The sequence below is a fragment of the Desmodus rotundus genome, chromosome 12 (genome assembly GCF_022682495.2).
Source record: "Desmodus rotundus isolate HL8 chromosome 12, HLdesRot8A.1, whole genome shotgun sequence".
In the NCBI taxonomy this organism is placed as follows: Eukaryota; Metazoa; Chordata; class Mammalia; order Chiroptera; family Phyllostomidae; genus Desmodus; species Desmodus rotundus.
Window position 1 is genome coordinate 14,356,975 of NC_071398.1, and position 21,923 is coordinate 14,378,897.

Here is a 21,923-nt window from a genome sequence, read left to right on the forward strand (position 1 = left end):
ATCCACACACAGGATGCTGCTTACTCAAAATGTTTAAAAGCAAGAAAAAAACGCTTCTCTTACAAAACAGCAACAGAACACTTGTCTTTAGCTGGTGGTTCTACAGTGTTTTGTTTGTTTTCTGTTTTCCACAATTTTTATAATAAATGTTTCTAATGTTCCATAAGTGCTATCGTAGGCCAGGCGCTGTTCTATAAACCATAGAAGTGTCTTTTTAGTCATTACAACAACACTACAAGGGGGTTCTAAGGATAAAGATACATGAGGAGAGGGTCAATACTTTGCCCAGTTCGAACAGCTAGTAAGTGCCAGAGCTGGAATGGGAGCCAAGAAAATCTGAAGCCAGCCAGGCCCGACACTCTTAACCTCTACAGTATTAGGCTGTCTCCTACATGGAAATACGCATTACCTTTGAGCAAATGGGTTAAGATTTGGGAGAGAAAAGACTAAATTAAAAAAGCAGACTTAAAAAAAATGGACTACTGTATCATTTGTGGAAGTTCTTGATTTGTGAGGGAGTTTAGGGAATGTTTCCTTAGTTTTAATTAATCTATTCTGCTTTTTAATATAATTTTATATTTAAAGAGGGATACAATTTTTAATCTAAATGTCTTGAAGTTGAGTGTCAAAATATACTACGTTGTATTCCTTTGTTTTTCTTATACTATTTTCTAATAAATGGTTACTTTGCACACTAAAACCAGATAAGGCTTGCCAAGTACAAGGACATGCACTAATAATTTGCTCGCTAAGTGCTTAAAAAACATCCACAGTAAAAGACAAGATACAACTTTAAAGGGATTGATAATGATAAAATTATATTTAAAATTATAAAATATAATTGTTCTATTCCCAAGAACAAAAACATCTGCCCAATACAGCATTTACTTGTGAATAGATGCAAATTACAATTAACAACAAGATTTCAAGGTTATTTACTGATTCTTACAGAAAAAAGGGGGGACTCTACATAACAGGAAGAAACTATCCCATTTACAGGTTTCATTCATTCTATTACCAAAATAGTACTAACTCAAATTCAAATTTAAGCAAGAAAACTAGCGGAACATCACTCTTTTAGCTGGCCTAGTAAATGCTGACATGAAAAGCTTTTTGAAATCGAAATACCACCCCAAAATACCAGAAACATCAATGACATCTTTCTTTCTTTTTAATCCTCGCCTGAGGATACGTTCGCCCGATTTTTAGAGAGGAGAGGCTCGGAGGGGTAGACAGACATCGACAGACATCAACGTCGACCTTCCGCCTTGGCGCGGGATTGAACCCGTGGCCTAGCGAGCGCAAACCAGGAGTCGAGTCAGTGCCCTTCTCGCTCACCGGACGACGCTCACCCTACTTCGCCACCCGGCCACGGCAGGACGGTGCGGGGTATCTCTCTGTGCAAGGCCGGCGGGCCGAAAAGCCCCAGCACTAAATGCCAGCACTACCTTGCTGACAGTGGATACCGAGCCTGGACTCGTACAGAGCGGAAAATCCCCTCTAAAGTAGAAGAGGCAAGGGAGAAAAAGCCCAGCAATACGCAAATCCGTGTAACACACAATAAGCTCTCATTACAAGAGTGAGGTAGGTTGGGAAATAACGAGCTGGCCTGGAAAACAAGCCAAGGGCACCGGCGGCGGTCCTCGCTCGGCGTTCCCACTCCCGGACCCAGATGACGGTCGCGGCCCTTCCACGCGAACCCAGCCCACCCATCCCAGTCTGCACGCCCAAGGGCACGTGGTCTTTCCCGGGAGGGAAGGCCGGCCCCGCCAAGTCTCCTGAACTTCCGCTCGTGCACTCCCAGGCCTGGCTCACCTGCAGCGCGGGCCTTTCGTAGCGCACAGGCAGCCCCCGAGGCTCTTCCCAGGCCGGGTTCTCCCACTCCTGCGAGGGCCGGGGGCGCTGGTTGAAGGCCCCACCACGGGCGTTTCACCAGCAGCTGGTGCCCGTCCCACCCACACTGAGGAACTCGCGTTGCCCCCACGGCCTGCGGAACTGACCCCACCGGTGGTCCCCGCCCCTTCCCTTCATCAGTCACCTGCGGAGGCGCCTGCGGATTCTAAAGTACGAGCGCGTGTAAAACTGCCAGGTCTAGGAGCCTGACTAGATGGCGGAGGCCAATGCTTTGTCCCACCAGGTGCTGCGGGGACTGCAGCCACAGTCTGTTGCTTCCTCAGAAGGGGCCCTTCCCGCAGGATCAATCCATCCTCTTACATGGGCGGGTTAAGAAGGGAACAGCGGAGCACCTTGCACCCTTGCCACCATGAGCGCCACCTGGGCCTGCAGGCCACAGTCCGTTTTCTACAGGAGGCAACAGAACGGGACCGGGACGGGGCCAGGGGAGGACCCGAACACGAACTACGAACTACGAGGGAGCTACGTCCTTTACCCTCAAATCCCGGCGCTCTGACTTCCCGCCCTTCAGCGCGTTTAGCCTCCCCACAACGCAGGTGCCCGTTTCCCACCCAGACAGCGAGGCTCACTTCCGTGGGGCGGGACTTCCGGCGGCTCCGCCTCCCACATGGAGTCTCTGCTCCGGGGCAGGGATTAGCAAACACATGGGTTGGAAAAATCACAATTTGAAGGGTAAATCCTTTAATCTCACGCCCACGGGTGACCACTTCCTTTGCTCAGCAGGTCGTTCACTACAAGGAGTTAATTGGGTGGTCTCCGTGATAAAAGAAGACGCTTTAGGGTCTTGGGGGCACCGGCACAAGTGCGCAGACTGGGTGGGGGAGGCCCTTACTCCTCTTCCAACCTTCCCTCCGCGTTGCATCCTGTCCCCGTTTTCTGATAAACTAATACATCTGAAATATTTGCTTTTAAGATTGTTAGTTTTAATAATGATGGTCCTAAAATATCCATAGCTGAAATCAGCACATGGATTAAATTATTTTAGACTGTAAGAGAAAAATATTTAAAGCTATTTCTAATGAAACACAAGATTTCTATAAGTAACTTTGAAATACCAAGCCAAAACTAACAATTAGAAATGGATAGGTTTTATCCTCTGGGAAAACGAGTGCTTCCTTCACACACACACACACCCCGACCCCCAAAACAATAACTACATTATTACAAATGAGAAAAATGTTTATTAAGCAAACAATTTAACAGTTCTCCCTTAGCAGCATTTTACATATTTGAGCACAACCTGAAGGTAATTAAAGTTTCATTTAACACATGACATAGGGTGCTTATTCTACAACTGAAAAGTTGCTGAAGTTTGTGACATGCCATTATAAATGTAAGTATTATTAAAAATTACAAATTGTTTGGTGATTATTTTGATAACCTCTTGAGCAGCAGCCCCTGCAAGGAAAAAGAAGAAAAGAAAATCTTTGAAAGAAGTAAATTTCAAGAGTTACATAAAAATATTCAATTCTGTAAAGAAAACCTTCCCTTTTTCCAAAAGCAAAGGTGTTTAAAAGTAATCCAAAACAGACATGATTTACTCAGTCATATCAAAATAAAGGACTACAACTTTTTATAACTATGTTATTAAAAGATTTGTTTTATACATTCATACCACAGGATCTTATGCCACAGTTTTAAAGAATGAGATAATTTTAATTATTGTGGTTTAGAAACATTAGCAAGATACATTAAGTAGAAAAAGTCAAAATAGTATTATAGCTGAATGCATTTTAAAGGATAAATATAGGAAGAAAAGATTCTCAAAGAATACCCTTCTGCTTTACTTTATAATAAAAAGGGAATAAAGGGTATATTTGTTCTAAATACATTTGTAATTTTTAATCTCTATTAAATACTGCCAGACTGCTGTAACTACTCAAAACAAAGCAGCAGAAGAAAAAACCAAAAATTACTAAGAAAAAATTCTTTACTTTTTATAATCTGAAGCTTGATCTTTAGTAAATATTCATTGATTCAATACAATATGAGACTCCACTAGGTACCAGATATGTTCCAGGTATGAGGGATACGATAGGGAACAAAAGACAAAATTCAGTGCCCCCACAGATCTTACTTTCTCGTAGTGAGGGAGAGATCACTTACAAATAAGTAGGATGTATAGCATGTCAAATGACTCTGAGTGCTATGGAGAAACCGCAAGGAAGAAGGATGTAAGTACAAGAGGAAGGCCTCAGTTTTAAATTGGGGGGTGAGGGATGACCTCACAGGAGAGAGAACATTTAAACAAAGACCTGAATGAAGTGAAAGTATATAATGGCATCGTGTCACTTAATATTTAACATCCTGTTTCACTGACCTCCCTTGTTAAAAGAGCAAAGAAAACAAAACTTCATAACTGTACTGTATCACAGAGGCCAGTCTTCCCATCTTTGCAACTCACCCCCTAAGAATGCAGCAATGGTGTGTGGCTCAGCAGCTCCGTATCGGCAACTACAGGAAAGGATGGAGACATGAACTTAGACTAGCTTATGATAGGTACAGGTATTATCTCTTACATGGCTTAAAAAATACTTACAATTCATGGACATAATCATCTTTCACCATTACAGATAGTCCATATTCCTGCAGGAAACTGGTGAGACAAGACTTCAATTTTCCTATATCTTCTTCAACTTGATAGTTATAGACGCCTAAAAATATACATGTAAATTAATTTTCATTAAAATAAACATTCAAATATTTAATCTGGTTTCAGGTGTTCTAGTCAAAACAGTAAGGTGTGAAATTGAAGAACAAAAATAATGAAGTATGAGACCGATATCTGCAAATATCATGAAACTGTAACAATCAAAGAAATCATCAAAAACCTATTCCATGTTTGGTGTCAGAAGGGTGCGAGATTTATCAGAATGATCAATTAAGTTATGTAATGTCTAATCACGAGTATATGCCTGAAACTAATATTATGTATGTCAACTATAATTGAAAATAAAAAATGATTTTTAAAAAACCTATTAAAATTTGAGTTTGGTAAGCCTGCTTTGATCACTGCTCCATATCTAGTATCTGGAAGAGTGTCTGGCACACAGTTGCTACTCAATACTTCTTTGATAGAATGGAATGAATGAGAAAGCGACATCCTATTTTTACCCTTTATAAAAACTATGGTGTTTATTATCCATTTCCAGAAGATTAAGTGACACTGAGGACATAAAGCTATAATAACGAGTAACACTTATTGAGCACTAACAGATGATGGATACTGTCTTAAGCACCATATGTACATTAATATATTTAATCCTTACAACCACCTTATGAAGTAGGTACTATTATTTCCATTTTTCAGATGAAAAAACAGAGGTGCAGATTAAGTTATTTGCCTGAGTTACTTAGCTAATAAACAGCAAAGCCAGGATACAAGCCCAGGCAGTTGTTAATGATTAAACTACAATGTTACCAAAGGTAAAGCTATTACTATTATTGCTACTGGAAGGAAGAATATAATTGCCAAAACATTCAGATATTATAAAAAAACATCATTATTTTTAACCACTCTGGTTTGAAAATGATCACCAATACTCTTCCTCACAATAATAGTAATATACTTACAAGGTGCTACACAGTGTGTAAAGTGGTTTTCATACATTACACATCTAACTGTAACCATCTAATACGGTGGGTATTATTGCCATTCCATAAATGAAAGACCTGAGACTTGGAAGGGAATAGTGACTCACCCAAGGTCTAGAGACAGGAAGTGACAGAGCTTGGATCTGAACCTAGGTTCAAAGCCTATGCTCTATGTGGTAGCTACTCTCCCCAGACGGCTCCCAAGGTACACCCTTCATGTCCTACTCTTAATCTAAGTTGGCCCTGTGAAGCCAATAGAACGCAACGTAAGTGATGCTGTATACCTTCCACCTGGGTCTTTTGGACTGTTAACTCTGGGGAAGCCAGACCCCACGTGAGAAGTCTACCCTAGGACTGCCATGGTAAAAGGAAGCCCCAGTACCCAAGTGGGGACAGATGCCTGACAAGCCCCCAGCAGTTCCAGTTAATCCAACTAAAGTGACAGGCACCTGAGAGAAAATGTCTTCCTGGATGTCTAACTCAGTCAAGCTTTCAGAGACTCCAGTTCCAGGCATCATGCAAGATCCCCTCTCCCCAGTGAGATCTGCCTGAGCCCAGCCAATTCACAGCGTCATCAGATAATAATTTATTGTTTTAAACTACTAAATTTTGGGATGGTTTGTTACACAATAGATAACCAAAAATACATTCTAACCAAACAATACAATAAAGCAATACATATTTAGTGTTTATTCATTTTCTTTCTTCTGGTGAGCTAGCTCATTAAGACTGTAACTCAGTGGGCATATAGCATCAGCTGGGGCAACAGGTTTTATGTACACCTAGAATGTATTGCTATGCAATAATCCTGCATAATTAAAATTATAATAAAAATTTTCTGGGCAACTGAAAATCTTTGAGATTATGCCAATTCTCCAATCACTACATTTACAGACCAAAAATTAGATACTAAGCAGAGAAATCTCTACACCTTCAGAGTCCTGAGTTCAAAACGCACTGGCATACTTCTTGTGGCTTTCCATTTCCACTAAAGTCAAGTCAGTGTGAGTCTTAGAAATAAAGCATAGAAACTAACAGAAAAAAATGTTTTCTTCTATATGCACTGTGCCACTTAAACTATTCCCCTGTAGTGGTTTAGAACCAAACACTATTTGCAAATAGTTACACTTACAAAACAAATGGTAGTTCCTCACTGAAATGAACTAGGTGTAAACTGCTTACAAAGTAAAAATCAAGGACCAACTGTAAAAACCCAGAACGCTTGAAGATTTAATTCAAGTGTTTACTCAGGGTTTGGTTATATTTGACAACTCGATTGCTCTTCTTACCTGGGTATCTACCATGTTGTTTATGAAATCTCTCCACAGCCCGTAACATTAAGTAGAACACCATCTCATTATCTGGGCTGTCCATGCTGGAAACTGAAAGGAAAAAAACTCAATAATCTGGGTAATTCAGGACATAAGAACAAAGAAGGACTGAATTTACTGTATACTCAAATTTGAGGACACAAGGCAATTTTATAATAAAACTTTAGTATTTTGTGACAATAAGACAGAAAATGATAAATAATAGTAAAATAAAGGGAGACGTGTTAGATGAAACCCAGCTGTTTGATGGACTATTAACTAGTCACCACAATCTCTATTGAAGTAGTACCATACTGACTTCAGTTAGCTCTTCCATGTACCACACAACCTACCTAAATATGCTTTTATGTATGTGTTAAGTTTTATATTTTGAAATTATGACAAAATTTTACATTTTGAAATTATATTTTGGATAGGTTTATAGAATAAAATTTAGAGTATAAATATATCTATTATCCTTCATATTACATATTGATACTATTACACACAAAATACTCATATCTTTAAAATTAAAATTAATAACTAGCATCAAAAATTATTATACTTACTAATTTCATCCCTGTTAACTGTATTCAGGCCATACTCTTCAGCCAAGGATCGACATCTCACCACTCGAAGAAATGCAGAATTGCTGCCTGAACACAGGAAAGACATTATGGAGGTTAACTGGTTGAGACATATGAATATTCCAAATCACAGATCACCTTAAGAACAAGAAATTGTGTGTATACTCTGCATAGACATGGAAATGTGAAGAAATGTCTTCTATTTGGCTCTAATGGTTAGCACAGGAGGCACTAGAACTTAAGTCATCTTAAATTCATGTCCCTAGCACTACAACCAGTTCAGCACTGAAAAAAGTAGGTGATGGCATCTCTCTGAGCCTCAGAATGGGGACAATACTGTTTACCTTTGAAAGTTATTCTGTCAATCAAAAGTACCTAGCACAATGCCTGACAGGGCTCAATGAATAGTAGTTTTATCATTATTATAGATAAGCAGTCCTAAAAGAAAGTGTTATATATATTGTGCTCTTGGTATATGTAAGGCTTTTTAAAAAAAATGATTTTAGAGAGGGACAGGAAGGGAAAAAGGGAAACATCAATTTGTGTTCCACTTATTTATGCATTTATTGGTTGCTTCTTGGATATGCCCTGACTGGGGAATCAAACCTGCAACCTTGGCGTATCGAGATGACACACTAACCAACTAAGCTACTAGGTCAGGGATGTCAGGGTTTTTGTAAAAACAAACAAACAGACAAAATTTGTATTATGGAAAATTTCAAACATACCCCTAAGTATAAAGGACAGAATAAACCCTCAAATACCCAACACCCAGCTTTTAATCTGGTATCATATGATTAGTAGAACAAACACTACATCAGAAACAAGGTTCAAGATTAATAATGAACAAGACATTAAAACTAAGCCTAAGCCCTGACCAGTGTGGCTCAGCAGGTTGAGCATCATTCTGCAAAGTGAAAGGTCACCAGTTTGATTCCCGGTCAGGGCACGTGCCTGGGTTGCACCTTTGGTCCCCAGGTCGGGGTACGTACAAGAAACAACTGATCGATGTTTCTCTCCTTCCCTTCCCCTCTCTCTAAAAATACATAAAATCTTTTAAAAAATAAAAATAAATAAAACTAAGCCTAAACAAACACTATATATAGAAGAGTCATGTAATAGAGGACTTGGGTAAATATAATTTAGGGCTGAGGAACAAGAAAAACAGACTTTTGCAGAAACTACAGGCAGTAGCTACATGGAAAATCTTCAGACAGCATGTTAAACAGATTGTATTACTATTTTTTTTAAAATTTATTTATTTTTAGACAGAGGGGAAGGGAAGGAGAAAGAGAGGGAGAAATATCAATGCATGGTTGTCTCTTTTGTGCCCCCAACTGGGGACCTGGTCTGCAACCCAGGTACGTGCCCTGACTGGGGATTGAACTGGCGGCCTTTGGTTCATAGGCCAGCACTCAATCCACTGAACCACACCAGCCAGGGCAGATTTTATTATTCTTAAACTAAGTCTTAAATATAAAAAATGCCTGAGGTCTACTGAGGAGTTATCAAAAAGACACCAGGAGCCTAGCCACTCTGAAACTAGATGGCAAAATTCTTAATTCCATTACAGTCATTTAACACAGATCAAAATGAGTAGTTAAACCAATACTGTCAACGTACATGTGACTCAAGATTTCACACCCAAAGCCTTCAGATAACACTTTCCAAAATTACTTAAAATTACTATGCTGAAAATAATTCTGTACCAATGACAATTTTCAATTAATTGGCCTTCATGTCTTTTTAGCATTGCCATAGATATAAGAGTATATGTCCTACCTCTGACCTGGTCTTAAAATACTCTCCATTTATTACATTATAAGAATTAAAAACCTTACACAGAAATTATATGTATCTATACTATGAGACCATGGAAAATTTTTAGTATCAACCATTTAAAATTCCTGGTAACATTCCCTGTGGCACATTTTTATGAAACAAAACAAACAAGGAAATTAATTCAAAGGGACTTACAGAGTAATTTTAATTCTTTCTCTGAAATGGACTCTGGTGCCTGTAAAGAGATAAATGCAGATTTTGATCCAGTATGAAAGAGATGATTATCAGAGGGCACAGCACAAAGCCAATCGCTGTGAGATGGGAGGCTTTCTCCAAGTGCTGGGAGGGCACTGCAAAAACACCTAGTTTCCTTAAAGCAGTCTTTCTCATTGAGCAGGCAAGTGAGAAAGCAGCACAGAGCCAGTGCCACAGCCTCCATCTCTAAACCCTTTCTGGCTGGAGTTATGTGATCAGGCCTCCATGGAGCTGTGCTGTCCATCAAAGACACCGTGTGCCCAGCAGCTTACCTGGCCTATAGACTGCAGCAATTTGGCAACGTGATTACCCACAGCAGCAACATCTTCCTTTGCTTTATCACGGTAACTGGAGGAAAAAAAAAAAAAAAAATATATATATATATATATATATATATACACACACACACACACACACACAACCCAAAATGCTACTAATAACATTTTTAAATCAGCAAATTTTAAATACTACCAGGAAGCAAACAAAAAATTGTTTTCCTTTTCATGAAAAAATACTGATCTAGAACATAAGAAATGGGAAAATGCCATGGAAATGCTACCAGCAGCACCTGTTAGTACTAGAGATCTTCCCAGTGTTGGCGAAGGACTCTTGGAATCCATTAATACCTGGGGTTCCTCTGTAATTAACAGCGCCCAACTTAAAAACTGCCCGCCGTGATACATGGTCCATGCTTCTCTGATACAGGACCTAACAAAACATGTTACTGAAGAACACGATTTTTCTCCTTGAAGTCCAAGGAAAGTTAAATACTTGAAAACTGTCCATCTATAAATTCATGTAAAACTTTTAAGTCTATTTATATTTTCATCTCTGAAGATGATCAATGTTAAGCTAACTACCTCCAATGTGAGGTCATACTTCTATCCTCGAATGACTTTTCCCAAGTTTTAAGTACTTGAACTTTTAGTCTAGGACAACAAAGATTTGTTAAACGACGACTGAGATAAACAGTGCAATCTGTTTAGGGAAGAGAGACCTCTGTGTGACATTATTCGCCCCTTGAGGACACCAAGCCAGTGGCCCTGGATCCATCAGCGCCATGCCCACACTACGTAAGGGTAATCTGTTAAGAACCATCCTCGTGACAATCTGTGTGGATTCAGGGTTATCAGCGATATCTGGATAGCAAGTATCTGTCTATAGTCATGAACTCTTTAAATTATGAAACATTACTAATAAAAAGTTCATCCAAACTGAAGGCTGCAAAGTTTTAAGTTACAAATAAAAGGCAGAGTAGGACCCTGGTTAAGAGTATAGAGATGGGTTTCATGGGTTCAAATCCTGGTTCTGCTACTTACCAGCTGTCTGACCCTGAAAAAATCACCTTTGGTAGGCGTCAGTTTCCTCATCTATAAAACTGGGACAATAATAGTATCTCTCATAGGGTTGTTGTGAATATTAAATTAGTTAATACATAGGACAGTTCATAGCACAGAGTTAAGTGCTCAAATGTTAGGTTCTATCACGAAAGTAAGAAAATTATCTGTCTCCTACCAGGGTGTAGGAGAACCCTCTGTACTTCCCACTCAATTTTGCTGTGAACCTAAACCTATTCTAAAAATAAAATGTTTAAAAAACAAAATCTGTCCCCTAAGTCCTTTAGTTTATTTTTAAGTATATTTTTATATTTTATTGATTATGCTATTACAGTTGTTCCGATTTTTCCCCCTTTAACCCCCTCTGCCCAGTATCCCCCTTCCCTCTAGCAATTCCCCCCTCCCCTTAGTTCAGGTCCATGGGTTGTGCATATAAGTTCTTTGGCTTCTCCATTTCCTATACTATTCTTAACCTCCCCCTATTTTGTACCTACCAATTATGCTTCTTAATCCCTGTAGCTTTTTCCCCATTCACCCTCTCCCCTCCCACCTGATAACCCTCCAGATGATCTCCGTATCTATGATTCTATTCCTGTTCTAGCTTGGTTTTTTAGATTTAGTTGTTGATAGTTGTGAGTTTGTTGTCCTTTTAGCGTTCACAGTTCTTATCTTTTTCTTAAATAAGCCCCTTTAACATTTCACATGATAAAGCCCTCACATGAGGGCTTGATGATGAACTCCTTTAGCTTCACCTTTTCTGGGAAGCACTTTATCTGCCCTTCAATTCTAAACAATAGCTTTTCTGTAAAGAGTCATCTTGGCTGCAGGTTCTCACTTTTCAGCACTTTGAATGCTTCTTGCCAGTCCTTCTTGTCTGCAGTGTCTTTTGAGAAATCAGCTGACAATCTTATAGAAACTCCTTTGTAGGTAACTGTCTCCTTTTCTCTTGCTGCTTCTAAGATTTTCTCTTTATCTTTAACCTTTGGCATTTTCATTATGATGTATCTTGGTTTGATCCTCTTTGGATCCAACTTGTTTGGGACTCTCTGTGCTTCCTGGATTTGTATGTCTATTTTATTCCCCCAATTAGGGAAGTTTTCTTTCCTTTTTTCAAATAAGTTTTCAGTTTCTTGCTCTTCCTCTTCTCCTTCTGGTACCCCTATGATTCAGGTGTTGGCACTTTAGGAGATGTCCCAGAGTCGTCTTATTCTCTCCTCGCTTTTTTGAATTCTTGTTTCTTCATTTTGTTCTGGCTGACCGTTTACTTCTTCCTTATGTTCCAAATCATTGATGTGAACCCCGGCTTTCTCCCTTCACTGTTGGTTCACTGTGGAGTTTTATTTCACCTAGTGTAGCCTTCACTTCTTCCCTTATGCTTTCACTGTACTCAGTGAGTCCTCTGAGCATCCTCATCACCGGTGTTTGGAACTCTGTATCTGATCAGTTGGCTATTTCCATTTCCTTTAGTTCTTTTTCTTTCATTTTGTTCTGTTCTTTCATTTGAGCCATGTTTCTTTGTCCCCTCAATTTGGCAGCTTCCCTGTGTTTATTTCTGTGTATCGAGTAGAGCTGCTTTGACTCCATCTTGGTGTACCTGTTACATTGTATGGGGCGGGGCATTCAGTAATTGCCAGGGCGGGGCAACCCACTTCACCACTTTGTGGCTCTGTATGTGGGGGAGGGGTCGAAAGGGGACAATGTCACTGCCTGGCTGCTGGAGGCTTGGTCAGCACTCACCCTGTTTCCAGTCACTTCAGCCAATTCCCATATGCGACTGGCACCCCCCGAGCTGTTGCCCTGGTGGTAGTTTCCAGAGTGGGTGGTTGCAAACGTTCTATGACCTTGCAGGCCCTTTAAATAGACTCTCCTGAGAGACCGGCAGTTTTTTCATCACTCCAACCCCTACTAGTTTTTACAGCCAGAAGTTATGAGGCTTTATTTTCCTAGCGCTTAGAACCCTGAGCTGTGTGGTCTGGCCTGGGACTGGGATCACTTGCTCCCCTGGTATCCCTTCTAATTTTTATCCACCACACGTGAACGTGGGACCACTCATTCCACTGGCCGCCACCACCTCACCACCACCACACCACATCCTCTCCGCCCAGGCCCCCTGTCTCTGCCATTCCTACCCATCGAGACGGGTATGGCTTCTTTAAATCCTTGGTTGTCGGACCTCCATACAGTTCGATTTTCTGGCAGTTCTGGGTGTTTTTTGTTTTGAGGTTAGTTGTGATCCTTCTTATGGTTGTGCAAGGAGGCAAAGTGTGTCTACACCTCCACCTTGCCTGCAAGTCTCCTTAGCTTATTTTTAAAGCAGTTAGATTATAAGAGGCTTTCATTTGATTTCTGATAGACCAGTAAAATATGGGCATCTCTAATATAAACAAATTAATTTTTTCTGTTAACACAGTTTAAAAACAGTGACTTACACGTTTTGCAGTTTTATATATTTGGCAGAATCTGCAATCATGTCAGGAATTGTGCCTCGAACAGGTAAATTTCCTTGACCCTCTTTGGCCACAAATTCCTTTAAGGCACGAGCTAAAATCCAAAATGATGGAGTCTAAAAGAGTTTAAAAAATTATTATTATTATTATTATTATTATTATTATTATTGTTATTAAGTGGCACCTGATTTTGACCCACAGCTTAAGGTGGCACTATTTTTACTCGTTGTTACCTGTTTGGTGATATTTATGCAGTGATCATCATTAAATATATCTTCGATGCTGCTTGGGATCTGCCAAAGGAACATGACACATTTACTTATACTAAGAATTTGCCCACCTCTATTTTCACTGCTATTTCTCTGAACAAGTTCTTTGAATTCTCATTTGTAATCAAAAACAAACTTCTGATATGCTTATACTTTTATTTAGAATCAGTACCAGATGGAGCTTTGCTTAGGAAAAAGAGAATACAAGAAAGGTCCGCCCTGCCCACTGCTGTTAGTATTAAAAACTAACCTGTTCTTTTCCATCATAAATGGGATAAAGAAGAAGCCAAAGTAAATCTTTTTATATATTTACACTTGAAAATATAACAAAGATTACAGACATTAATGTCAAGCTGCAGTTGTAGTACTTCATGTTTTTCCATCTTGTCAAAAATTTGAAACCCTTACACTCTAATCAGTAACTGCTCAGAGACCACCACTTTGAGCAGTTAATTTTAATTATTTATTTTTTTAAACTTTATTTATTTGTTTTCGAGATAGGGGAAGGGAAGGAGAAAGAGAGGGTGAAAAGCACTGATGTAAGAGAGAAACATCGATTGTTTGCCTCTTGTATGTTCCTTGACCAAGGAATGACCCTGCAACCAGGCATGTGTCCTGACCAGGAATCAAACCAGCAACCTTCAGCTTTTTGCGGGACAACATCCAACCAACCGAGTCCCACTGGTCACTGTATCACTATTATATACTGAAGCACTGATGTCCGTTTTTTTTTAAATGGACATCGGTGCATTTAAAACTGTTATTAAAACAATACTGAATGTTATTAAAACAAGACTGAATCTGTGTTATAGATATTAACTTCTAACCAACTATACAATTTAGGAAATATTAAATCTAAAATCAACTACTTCACCATAAGGACTTCAGAAAACCTTTCTTAAATGAATCCTTCAGCCGCTCTTTTATTTATTTATTTACGTACTTACTTATTTATAATTTATTGATTTGAGAGCTAGAGAAACATTCATTTGTTGTTCTACATTTTTACGCATTCATTGGTTGACTTTTGAATGTGCCCTGACTGGGGATCGAACCTGCAACCCTGACGTATTGGGATGACACTCTAACCAACTGAGCAGCCCAGCCAGGGCCAGCACCTCTTTTACTACCTGAGTTGTGTTTAGAGCTGTGTTCACATTTTTAATGGCTTCTTCAAAATTCTCTTCATCCTCTGGAGCCCCATTTTCATTCTTTAGAATGCCTATTAAAATAGAAATTGGTTAGCAAACAACAGCCCCTTTCTTCTCTCTCTTTCTCTCCCGACAACATTGTGGAAATAATGTCAGATTTTGAAGGGAGGATCAGATATGTTGAAACTTAAGACATATGGCCTATCACTAGTCATTCCTAAAACTGTACAAGGAATGGTTCCTTAATCTCCCAAGGCAAAATAAAGTATCGGCTAATGATGGCATCATTTGACAAAGATGTGGACAGAAATCCAATACACATTAGCTCAAAACAATTTGCTTTTCAAACCTTATATAGTATTTAGTCATATCCCATAAAATTACCTTGTCTAATCAAATCTCTGAACTCTTCTTTTTCTTTATACGTTTTAGGTATTCGTCCATTTGTCTAAATTGGTTAAAAAATTTAAAAACCTAGTTATAAAAACTCAAAATATGGTAACTGAGAGCCCACAGTTTCCCCCATTCTCCCATCCACGTGAGATTTCATCAGTAAATATACACACAAGTAAAACCAGAGGCTGATTTGATACAAAACAGAAACTTTGGGCCACTTCTCTGCACTCATTCCCCCACTGCCAGTTTCAGAATGACATTTACTCAAATTGCATTTTGTTAATAAAAATAAAAGTATCAAAAGAGGGACTGCTGGATTTAAATGGAAAAGCACCCACCTACCCTAAACCATGCAAGGAAAAATATTAATCTCCCACCCCTTTCAATGAAATCCTTTATAATAAATTGAAACTCTAGTCACTTATGGAATTTCTTTTTTTAAAAAGGACATACTTCACTATACCACTGTGCTAAATATTTAGCTACGATCACAATCCATGGAGTGTGGCTATGGTCCTAAAAATGAGAGAAAAAGAAAAGGAAATATCAGTATTAGTTAACATTAATTAGTTAATATATATTCCTCACTACCCTGGATCATTTTCAACAAGTTCAACAATATTTATGATCATCCCCCAGTAAATATGATATACTGAATGGAGGAACATGAACTGGATTAATAAAAGTTGCTTTATAAAATTTTCTTAGTGTCCAATCTGACCCTAATATGGCAGGTGTGTACTATGACTGTCTCCATTTTACATCAAGAAAACAGTCTCAGAAACCTGCCAAAAATAAAGCTCCAATCTCTTGATTTCAGATACCAATCCCAGACTATAAAAGGTCTCCCCTGTGTTTTCTGATGAACCAAGTACCAGCATTTTAATTAATATATAGGTAGGAAAAAATACATATTCCTTAAATTATACAGCATGTTATAAATATTATTTCCGTACCAAAATACACAGTTGCCCTGATAAATCTCAAACACTAAAAATAAGTTTCGAGAGGAATCAATTTCAATAAACAACCACCCAAATTCAAGCGATTTTAAAAAGCACATCTGTTTGTTTAGGAAAGGGCCGCAAAGAGGAGTATGTTAATGTCCAATTGCTTCACCTGGATGTTGATTACCCAGATATGTTTGGTTAATGTACTTTTCTTCAATAAAGAAGTTTTTTAAATATTGGAGAAGAAAAGGTTTTTTTTAAAGCAAATTAAGTACAATGTTGTTACTATGTACCTAGATTACAGGACTATGAAAGTTTGTCTTTTCTCACATGGGTATCATTCAAAGCCTTATGTTAAAGAAAATGTTGTAAGTCTATCTATAAATGGAAGGTCACACACACTACCAACCTTTTTATCCAAATGATCCAAATCATAAGACTGAAAATGTTCCCGCAGTTCAGGAAAGGGCTTATCCAGCCGTAGATCCTCTAATGCATTATCTGGATGAGATTCTATTACTGTGAAATAAATAATCCCAAGAGACAACTTTACTTTTGTAGTAATTCTGCTGGAAATAACACTATATTACAAGAATTTAGGAAATCTATAATGTTTAAATGAGCATAGGGTCTATAGTTTATTTTAATTGTTTTGTCCATTATTGAGATAAATTTATACTTACATATACATTTTACTAAAAGCACAAATCCTACGTGGACTATAGTTTTAATAAAAGTAAAACCAAGATTCTTTTAGAGTAGAGTTTTGTTATTGTCAGTGGAACGGGTCAAAATTGATTAAAATGTGTGTTCAGATACTACCTACAACCTTCCCTGACTCCTCCTGTCATCTGCAACAGACAGCACCACCACCTGCCTAACCTCTGTCCAGAACCCTGATGGTCACCCTTGACTTCTTGTCCCTCAGCCTAACATCGGTCACTCCCCACGCCCTGTTATCACTTCATATACAGTGCTCCACACAGCACAGTACAGAAAAGTGTGTAACTCCACACAGCACAGTACAGAAAAGTGTGTAACTCCACACAGCACAGTACAGAAAAGTGTGTAACTCCAGAGTCTTTAAAGCTAGGCTCGGTTCTGTTACTTGCTAGCTGTATGACCTTAGGCAAATAACTTCTCTCTCTGTGCTTCAGCATCCTCATTTGTGAAAAGCAGATAAAACAGTATGTGCCTTGTAAGGATTTTAGAAAAAATTAAATGAAATAATCCACATAAAGATAGGCACAAAGCTAGTAAATTTAACCTTTATTATCATCTACCTCCTCTTCCCTATCTTTATAACTTGTGCCCTCAGTCAGGGGCTCACTTGTGTGCACATTCGCTCACTCTCTCACCTAAACCGCTGGAAATCTCCTCATAGCAAGCCTTGCCTCCAATCTTGGCCCCTTCGAATCCATTTATTCTCTACTCCACTTCAGTGCCCCACTTAAAATTTTTACCCTGTCACTCTCCCACTTACAGCTCTTAAATGGCCCAGCACCCCCTGCCAAAAGCTTATCCTCACAAGCCACCCTCTAACTGCCTAAGCAGACACTGCTACTCAGTGTCGCTTCCAATGCCAATGGCTACCATTGTACTAGCAGACTGCCTGGCTCAGAGGAATGTATAAGTAACCAATGAAAATGTTACAATGACTTAAGATTAAAATTTTCTAAGTAAAAGACTACCATCAGCCTTGAATTGTTGCAACCCTGCCTATGAATGACTTTGGTCTCCTGTAACACTTTTTCCTTGGAACAGAAGCTAGGTACTTGCTCGTTGTGTGGAAGTGTACCCGAACTAGAGGAGTCTAAGACCTGTATAAGAATGGAATAAAAGATTAGTGGGGAAAAGGTGGTGTGACCCAAATATCTTGGCTCTTGCCTGTAAGCAGCCATACATGCCCTACCGTGGGTTAAGAGGCAAAACAAAGCTAGGTACTTGCACAGCAGCTGTGCCTCCTAATAAGATGAAGAAGCTGTGCCTATTGTATCTCCTGCTTTGTACCCTCCTATAACGCTAAGTAAAAGAAATACTAGAGCATACTGATTCTAATTAACACTTTGAACCTAAAACCCAGTTGTGCTGCTACAAATTTACTTTGAAATTGAAAATTGACTTTCTAAATGGCCAAGTTTCTAAAATCATAGCTGAAGCAACCAAAAGCAAGCCTCCTGTGTGCAAGAGGTTTACCTGGATGTTCTTCTATAATGATCCTCATATAACCAATTAGTCCATATGTCCTACAGATCAAGAGAGGGATTTGGGAGTTCCAGAGGACATCTGCTAAATGCAGTAATGTACTGTAAGGAAGGCACAAGAAAGAGAAACATAAACAAATGCATATACGCCAAACACGAAAACTCCTTAAAACAAAGCAACTTTCTTACCAAATTATAAATACAAAGATTTATCTATTGCATTATAAGCTGGTCAGTATACATTGAAAAGCAAGCAATTCCACAAGGTTGCAGTTTCAAAGAAAGCATATCTTTTGGACTACAGGGATACGAAAGCCTCAACTTTGAATTCTAGAGAATGTTACTGAAAGATACTTCCTAAACATTTCCATAAAAAAGAGGAAAACATTTATAAATGTATGTACCCTTACATACACCCCCAAGTATTCCCTATAATTAATTCTATCGGGGTGTCCAACCTTTTGACATCTCTGGGCCACACTGGAAGAAGAAGAGTTGTCTTGGGCCACACATTAAGTGCATTGTAACACATTATCACAAAATCTCATAACGTTTTAAGTAAATATACGACTTTGTGTTGGGCCGCATTCACAGCCATCCAGGGCTGCATGCGGCCCCTGGGCTGCAGGTTGGACACCCCTGTATCTAACTAGCTTTTTTTTTTTTTCACCAAAAATAACCAATGTTCAATTTAACTGCTCTAAGTATATGTACTTTAAAGTTTCACATCCAATATTTTTCTCTTTCCTATCTTTTCAATGCTAGAAATTCACAAGTGCTTCCAATTAAAGGCTTCTATAGATTTCAGGAATTTTAAAAACTGCAGACTGCAGAGAAAACAAAGCTATACAAATTTAATAAGAGATTCAATTAACAACAAATTAACATAAAAAATTTACCTTTCAGGAAGCTGAGTTGCGACCACGATGGTAAACCTACAGAAAAATGAAGGATCATTGTCTAGAAGGTTTTCTGGACTCTAAATGGGACAGGGGAAGAAAAATCCAACACGTTCACGGTCACATTAAACATGGCAGAAAACAGGCTATTTAGAACAAATGAGGCAACATGCTAGACAATGTTAAAGTAATTCAACTCTCAATTAAATATAGTATATACAAAGATTCAAAATTCTAACTTCCTAGGACTTTAAACTATTGACAAATAAAATTTCTGCACAGAAATAACAATGTGTATACATATATACCTCTTCCACAAAATTTCCAGAGACATCGTTATTTAATTCTTGTAAGAATTCCATGGCAGCTTGAGCTCGGTTCTTTTTGAAAACAAAGCATTTGACTTCAATTAGAAAAGTTGTGGTTAAAATGTAACCCTTCAATTAACAGATCAAGCAAACACACTATAAAATTACCCAAATTTCATGCACAGATATGACAATTCTGCTTTTCACAGTGTTTAAACTGAGACTCAACCAGAATATTACTTAGAAAAGAGCTAAACCATCATTATCCAGAGTTCTTAAATGAACACATTCATTGCACCTTACTTTTCTGATTAAGCAAATGACCAGAAAACCCTGGGCATCATCAAGCAGGGATATTCTGGACCAATATACAATACTGCATGAGAAATCAATCATTAAATAGTCATTTCCACTCAGAATATTCTATTAAGTTGATTTACTCGTATATGGCTTTGTAAGATTTTTAATACGAAATACAAAAATAAAAGATATTCTAGCTCTTAGTTAAAAATCTTGTTAACCAAAATACTCTTTCCTGTGAACATTAACATCACTCAAGATTTAGCTTTAATACATGATACAGTGTAAAAAAAAAAACATTACTTCTTCCATGTTCTTAAACTACCAAACCTATAAAGATCTACAAGATCGGGGGGGGAATGAGCTGTTTTAACTTTTTTCTTGGATAAATAAGAAGCTCTTTTAAAGTCAAGGCTTTTCAAGAAACAAAAAATCGTAGCATCACTAGATGCTTAAATTCAACTATACCCTATAGCAAACTGATTGTTTACCTTGCCGATACTGCTTCTCTGAAGGAAAAAGCTAAAACAGATAAAATAAAAAAAGTTAAGGGCTTCCTTGACTATACCAAGGAAACATTATTTATAATACCAGTTATACTTTATTCATACTATAAAACAAACTCTATTTCCATTACAGATCGTAACAGCCTTCCTGGAGGAAGAAAACTGGATAAAACTTACAATCACAGACAAGCTAATAAAGCAGTGTTTCCCTAAGTGTGTACCACAAAATACGAATTTCACAAGACGCTCTGAGAGGAAAAGGTTCCTTGGCTTTAAAAAGTTTAGGAAACACCATGTGTTACATGTCCCTCTAGGAAATTCGTAACATACATAAAACACATGATATTAAAGTCTTCTATTAAAGAAATGTTTAACTTCATTTGACCATGGAATCCCATTGTCCATTTAGCAGTTATTAACATTCCCCAGAATTAATGCTCCACAGACCACACTTGGAAAATGCTACATTAAACTGTTTGCTTTTGCAGGGAAGTAGAAAATAACAGATCTATTCAGACTTCTTCCCACACGTACCCTTGTCACATCCCGGGGGCTCAGATCTGAGGCTGCTGACCAGTCAGGCCACTGTGTTGTAGCACAAGCGCAGTGGTTCCATAAGAAAAAGAAACCTTATTCTCATCACGTCCTGCTCTAACCAACCAAGTAAGCAAAGGTAATAGGACTTTTGTCCTTACAGACACCAATTAAAGGGCTGTGCTGTGGATGGATACACTATTACCCAAGGAAAAGATGTCGAGGCTCGATATGAACCAAATTCTGATTTTCCTTGTACTTATCCACTGCTGCTGTATACTGACGAACATTAATATAATGAGAGGTCCCAGACTCCAAGTTCCTGGAAAGGCAAGCCTGAAATGCTCTGCACTTCTAAACACGATCGTCTTTAAAGAATGATACAGCGGGCCGTCTTTAAAACAGCATTTTTCTGGAGACAGTATAGTGAGAGAGAGATGTACCTGGACTAAGCTTAGAAGACACCACAAATAGAAGACAAGATATTACTATTCTTATAATCCAAAAATACAATTATTGTTAATTATATACTAACATCTAGGAATTAATACAAGAATTTAGGAAGTGTTCAGATTTCACAAATAAAGGAATAGTGACTACTCCTTTGCATTTATAACCATAATAAAGACAGTAATGATGGATACCTTTTATTAATGGCCTATTTGCCAGACACTGTGCTAGCCCTTGACCTATATTAACTCCCTTCATCCTCGCCATAATCCTACACATGGGGATTATTGTCCACCTGAGAGTCAAATCAACCTGACTGAGGTCAAGCTGGGATTTAGGCCTCACTCCCCGTGACAGTACACTGCCTTCCCTAACATGCACGTATTTGAAAAGAATAGAACATACTTATTTCCAGCATCTTCTCCGCTGACCTGATTTCCATCAATAATTGTAAAAGAACCAATACCTGGGAGACAAAACGAAATCAGTCAAGAATACATGTTTCTAGTCCAAAACCTTAAAGAAGTAAATATGCAGCCACAAAACTACATTACCTGGTAGTATCAAGTTCTTAAGAATTTCAGTTCCGGTGGCTGTTGCATTTATTAGGCAAACATGAGCAGATTCTAAAGCCTCTTGCCCATGATCACCCCACAACCTACAAAATATGATATGTATTCAATGTTTTTCAAAATTTCACAAAAACACAACTTTCTTATTTGAATGGAGA

General features: G+C 38.4%; 2 protein-coding genes across 17 annotated transcripts in view; both read right to left on the reverse strand.

Annotated features, from left to right (window-relative positions):
• Positions 1-2,494, reverse strand: part of TERB1 (telomere repeat binding bouquet formation protein 1) — a 29,928-nt gene extending 27,434 nt beyond the window's left edge. For 9 of the 11 annotated variants that reach the window (XM_045191968.3, XM_045191964.3, XM_045191963.3 and 6 more), the window contains exon 1: positions 2,039-2,375. The gene's annotated coding sequence lies outside the window, so the exon portion shown is untranslated. The other 2 variants (XM_045191960.3, XM_053914822.2) reach the window with 2 other exon arrangements.
• Positions 2,495-3,072: 578 nt separating this feature from the next.
• The window catches only part of NAE1 (NEDD8 activating enzyme E1 subunit 1), a 29,572-nt gene continuing 10,721 nt past the window's right edge, over positions 3,073-21,923 (reverse strand). For all 6 annotated transcript variants that reach the window (XM_053914830.2, XM_053914827.2, XM_053914828.1 and 3 more), the window contains 19 exons: positions 21,748-21,851; positions 21,599-21,659; positions 20,195-20,225; positions 19,404-19,475; positions 19,096-19,175; positions 18,189-18,298; positions 16,402-16,511; positions 15,496-15,558; positions 15,031-15,094; positions 14,626-14,717; positions 13,460-13,519; positions 13,209-13,342; positions 9,715-9,790; positions 9,383-9,422; positions 7,388-7,474; positions 6,798-6,890; positions 4,454-4,568; positions 4,319-4,368; positions 3,073-3,312 (listed from right to left, as the gene is read on the reverse strand). In XM_053914830.2, the coding sequence (XP_053770805.1) occupies positions 3,203-3,312; positions 4,319-4,368; positions 4,454-4,568; positions 6,798-6,890; positions 7,388-7,474; positions 9,383-9,422; positions 9,715-9,790; positions 13,209-13,342; positions 13,460-13,519; positions 14,626-14,717; positions 15,031-15,094; positions 15,496-15,558; positions 16,402-16,511; positions 18,189-18,298; positions 19,096-19,175; positions 19,404-19,457 (1,338 nt within the window). In that variant the 5' untranslated portion in view covers positions 19,458-19,475; positions 20,195-20,225; positions 21,599-21,659; positions 21,748-21,851 and the 3' untranslated portion in view covers positions 3,073-3,202. The remainder of the gene's footprint in view (positions 3,313-4,318; positions 4,369-4,453; positions 4,569-6,797; positions 6,891-7,387; positions 7,475-9,382; positions 9,423-9,714; positions 9,791-13,208; positions 13,343-13,459; positions 13,520-14,625; positions 14,718-15,030; positions 15,095-15,495; positions 15,559-16,401; positions 16,512-18,188; positions 18,299-19,095; positions 19,176-19,403; positions 19,476-20,194; positions 20,226-21,598; positions 21,660-21,747; positions 21,852-21,923) is intronic.